General features: G+C 47.3%; 1 protein-coding gene across 1 annotated transcript in view; it reads left to right on the top strand.

Annotated features, from left to right (window-relative positions):
* The window catches only part of LOC139638372 (transcription factor SOX-5-like), a gene marked incomplete at both ends in the record, with an annotated part of 8725 nt that overhangs the window by 2329 nt on the left and 1396 nt on the right, over nucleotides 1-5000 (top strand). Inside the window, one exon of the mRNA XM_071512495.1 lies at nucleotides 3742-3914. Coding sequence (XP_071368596.1) covers nucleotides 3742-3914 — 173 coding nt within the window. The remainder of the gene's footprint in view (nucleotides 1-3741; nucleotides 3915-5000) is intronic.

Below are 5000 nucleotides of genomic sequence, written 5' to 3'. Positions count from 1 at the left end.
TCTCCTCTCTTATCTCCCCTCTTTGCCTCCTCTCCAGCCTCCTCTCCTCCTTTCCCCCTCTTCTTCCTCTCTTGTTCCTGTCTTCTCTCATCCTCCCTCTCTCTCTCCTCTCTGCTCCTTCTCTCCCTCTCTTCCCTCCCCTGCCGTCTCCTCCCTCCTTACTAAGGGGAGTTATCAGTGCAGCCGGGGTCATTAATTAGCGCTGCGAACACGGTGACAAGTATTACATTGTTACAAATTGGTTAATTACGCAGTGTGTGTGTGTGTGTGTGTGTGTGTGTGTGGGGTGGGTGTTAGTTCGGCGGGTTCGTATAAGGCAGGCGCAGGCTGTAGCGATCTGCCTAAGGAGGAATGTGTGTAAACCGATGGAGGAAACCAGTTATCGATCCACCTGCCTGCCTCGCAGCAGCTGAGGAAACAAGCCGACGCGAGCTGATTTATGGGGCAACCGGAGTATTTCTGAGAGGGAACGAGAGAGAGAGAGAGAGAGGGTGGGAAAGAGAGAGAGAGGGAAAGAGAGAGAGAGCAGCGCACATCCGTGTATGAGAGTTTGTAAAACCACGAGTCTGTCGGATTCCTCTCCCGCTCCTAAAGCTTCTGGTTTATTGATAAGAGATCGTCGGCTGGGATCAGACAGAGGAGGGATTGAGAACAGCTAGAGGGCCGGTAGAAATAGAAAAGAGTAGTTGTCTTCATTTACAACCCCCCCCCCCTTCACACACACACACACACACACACACACACACACACCCCTTCACACACACACACACACGTCTATCCAGGTTGCGGGTCAAAAGCACGTCTTTCCCCCCTCCACACACACATACACACTCCGATATTTGGGTCAGAAGAATTCCTACCCAATTTCTCTACGTTTGCGTGTGTGTGTGTGTGTGTGTGTAGGTGGGTGGGTGGGGGGATGGGGGGTGGGGTGGGGTGGGGGGGGTTAACCCCAACAAGAAAGACTCCTTTGATCCGTCGTTTCACCTTTGCAACCCCCTCCCCTTTTTTTTTCTCCTCTCACTTCTCCTCCTCCTCGCCCCTTCACCCCCATTTGGACGGGCTGACGTTTTTAACACAAGGCTCTTTCTTGTCTTGGTCAGCTTTAGGCATACACACACACACACACACAGTCGCTGCACACACACACACACACACACACACAAACACACGTTTCTCTCTCTTTCTCGCTCGACAAAGGTGGGTCTGTGAGTTAGGACAGCGGCGTGTTTATTTTTCCAGCGGCCAGCGCTCCCGACAGTTGCCTTTATTGTTCATTGTTGGCGGATGGATGGAGGGGGGGAGGAAGTGAGGGTGGGGGGTGGGGGTGAGGGGTGATGGAGGGGCGTGTGTGTGTGTGTGTGTGTGTGTGTGTGGAGTGGGGGGGCAGCTACCAACAGGGAGGACAAATGGATGGCTCTCACCTTCCCGGGCGGTCAAAGGCCAGGTCAGCAGTCATGGCTCCTGCCTTCGCTCCCTCCATCCCTCCATCCCTCCTTCCCTCCCTCCTCCTTCTCGCTGCCCTTTTTTTTCCTTGTTTCTCTTTCTCTTTCTTTTCATCTCACTCTCTTTCTTTCCCTCTCTTTCCCTCACTTTCTCCCTCTCTCTCTCTCTCTCTCTCGCTCTCTTTTTCATCTGGTTTGACTGGCCCAGGAATGTGGCCCTGTTAAAGGTAGCAGCTGAAGAACAATGGGGGATTGTGCTATATTCCACACACACACACACACACACACACACACACACACACACACACACGCACGCACATGCACAACAAAGGCATGAAGGCAAACATTGGTACATATGAACAGACATGAGCACACACACTCGTACTGATTGTGCCTCGGTGTGCCTCTCGGTAACTACATCCTGTTGAATGATTTAGGTTGTGTGTGTGTGTGTGTGTGTGTGTGTGTGCGTGTGTGTAATGGAGCTGGTATGTCAGGATCTAAAGGGTCAAGGGTCAGGCCATGCTAAATGTGAGCAGGAGGTTGGCTGACTGCAGGGTAAACACAGACCAGACACACTCTCTTTCTCTCTCTTTCCCTCTCTCTTTCACACACACACACACACACACCCCCTAACACACACACACACACACACACACACACACACACACACACAAATGCACACAGACGGCTAGACAGAAGAGTGACTGATCCCCAAATTTACCCCCTAATTCAGCGCCAATCAAATAAATATAGATTCTACTTCAATTTGAGTGAGAAATGTATGTGTTTGAAGAGACCTCTAGCTGAAAAGAGATTTATTTTTTCGTTAAACGGACTGAATCTGGCTCGGGTTTTGCATTTCGTGTGCCACCAGCACAGCAGCCACATTTCGCCTGTTTACAAATGTTTCCTCAGCTCCAAGCGTCTTCCATACCGGCTGTAAAAAGACACATTTTTTTTCAATAAGGCAATAAAGGCAATGATGGATTTGGCCAAAGCAATCACTCCCTGGCCTTTTGTGCCCAGGAAAATGCCTCAACATCTGGTTTTACAACCCCCCAACGTATACACACACACACACACACACACACACACACACACACACGCTTACACACACGCCCATAGCAGCCTTCCATTGACTTGCCCCCTCCCAGTGCTAAAAAGCCCCCTAACCAGCCGTATATTCAGCTCACCAACGAGCCATGCATCGCTTTTAACTCGTGTGTCCTCCCTTCCTTCCTCATTCCTCTCCTTCGTTCCTGCCCTTTGACCTCTCGCCCCCCCCCCCCCCCCCCCCTTTCTGGCCCCCCCTGGATAGCCGTGAAAAAAATCTCACAAAGGAGAAGAATAAACGGTGAAATCTCCGCTTCAATCTTCTCCGCTTCAATCTTCTCCGCTCTGCGCATTCATTGAATTGCAAGTCTATCAGTCCTGACCTTGTCCTCTTGTTATTTCTCCCTCATTCGCGGAGTCTCCTTTCAGTGTGCAGGAGATCTTTCCTAATGAATCCCTGATAATACTTCACTACTGTATATAATGACCTTACTCCAGTGTATTAACCTACGGAAAGAAATATTTCCAGTATCCCATGGGTTACTTCCACAGGTTAATACACTGGAGCAAGTAAGGCCAATTAAAAGTAAAGTGCTACTAAAACCCCTTTGTGGTTAAAATGCTTTCAACTGTAACCACAAGGACATTTTTAACAGTTTATTTAATGGTTTGTTTTTTTTTACATACGTGTTTGGCTCAGCTCTCTGGTTTAGTGGATGGTTCAGTTCAAATGTTTGAAGTTCAGCTCAGTGTGGTTCTGCTGTCTGATACTAATCCAGGTGTGTCATGTGATAACAGCCACTGTCCAAGAATTAAAATGAAACAACAAGATTTTCTGGAAGCAATTGAGAATCCAGGTTGTTGTTGCCAGCCTCCGCTTGATCACTAATAAAATAGTGTGTGACGGCTTAATAGGGGCTAAATCTGGACCTAAACATCGGCAGGCCAAATGGATTGAACAGATTTCAATCCAGTTACCTGTAGGTCTTCACACACAAATGAAGATCAGGCTGAAAATATCATCTCATAGACTTTCCCAGAGCACATTGGTCTAGAGAAGGTACTGGAAGGTATTCTACTTAAAGGGATAATTTGGGTTCCGTTAACTATCATTCTCCTAGAAAATTTCTTCTCGAAAACCCAAACTATCCCTCTAACCGGTTGAAGTCGTCTCAAAGTGTAACACTAGTACCGCTTTCCTTCAAAGCGCTAACACCTCACCTTTGACCCCTGACCCCAGGTACCCCAGACAGCCTGGCGGAGAAAGAGCGCCAGCTCATGGGCATGATCGGCCAGCTGAGCAGCCTGAGGGAGCAGCTCCTGGCGGCCCACGAGGAGCAGAAGAAGCTGGCCGCCTCACAGATGGAGAAGCAGAGGCAGCAGATGGAGCTGGCCAAGCAGCAGCAGGACCAGGTACGGCACCACCTTCATGTACCTACACCGCAAGCTCTTAACAAGCCTTTCGATCTAGTGTTAAGTATCAAAATCCAGTTTTCATAAAACAAATGAGAAGAACAATCGGCCAGTGGGGTTTGATAATTTCACTTGTTTCCAACGCCAATAAAATCAGCTTGTTTCCAGAATTTCCTCAACGTCATCTTGATACAAGTGTGATGAGTGATCTGCTCTATTTCAAAATATTGTCACTTGTTTACAGAAAATTCCTGAAACAAATGAAACTGCATTGGAAACAAGGTTAATTATATTATGATTTTTTTAATTTGTTAAAGAAAAAAAAAAGATTTTAGAGGGAGGGGATTTTAGACTAAAAAAAAATATTTTAGACCCAATACAAGATTAAATGATTTATTGAGATGGACATTTTTTGCTGTGTATTTTGGGGAAAAAAATGCAATCTGAAATTCTTGGTTGATATTCCAAAACTACAGATTATCCACTGCACTACTGACAAGTGATTTAGATTCTGATTTGGATTCAGAAGTCATATACAAACACACACTCAAACAAACAGTCATGCAGGTACATTTGTATGCCTATGTGCATGCACAGGTGCAGACACACACACACACACACACACACACACACACACACACACACACACAAGCACATACTTACATACACACGCCCACACACCATGAATGGTCATTAGAAATCCCCACCCAGATTCCTTAGGTTTAGGAGTAAAGGTCTGGTTGAAAAACAAGCGTTAAATCACACAGGCTCTCTCTCTGTTTCTCGCTTTCTCTCTCTCTCTCACGTTCATACACACACACACACACACACACACACACACACACACACATACACACACACACACACACACGCACCCCTCACATATTGTTCACACAGCCAGAGACATGCGCCTTTGGCAGCTTGAACATAGAGACATTGCACAGGAATGAGTTGAGGGTATGTTGTATTGGAGCGGATGTAGCTGAGACACACACACACACACACACACACACACACACATGTGCACACACACACACATACACACACACACACACCTCAAGCTCCCAGGCAGGAGTCTGCCAGGTA

This window comes from Centroberyx affinis, unplaced genomic scaffold (genome assembly GCF_046629955.1).
Source record: "Centroberyx affinis isolate AG114_WGS23_722 - 3 ecotype Tasmania unplaced genomic scaffold, CSIRO-AGI_Caff_v1 ptg006323l_1, whole genome shotgun sequence".
In the NCBI taxonomy this organism is placed as follows: Eukaryota; Metazoa; Chordata; class Actinopteri; order Beryciformes; family Berycidae; genus Centroberyx; species Centroberyx affinis.
The sequence above is the reverse complement of the archived record's forward strand: the minus strand, read 5'-3'. Positions and strand labels throughout refer to the sequence as shown.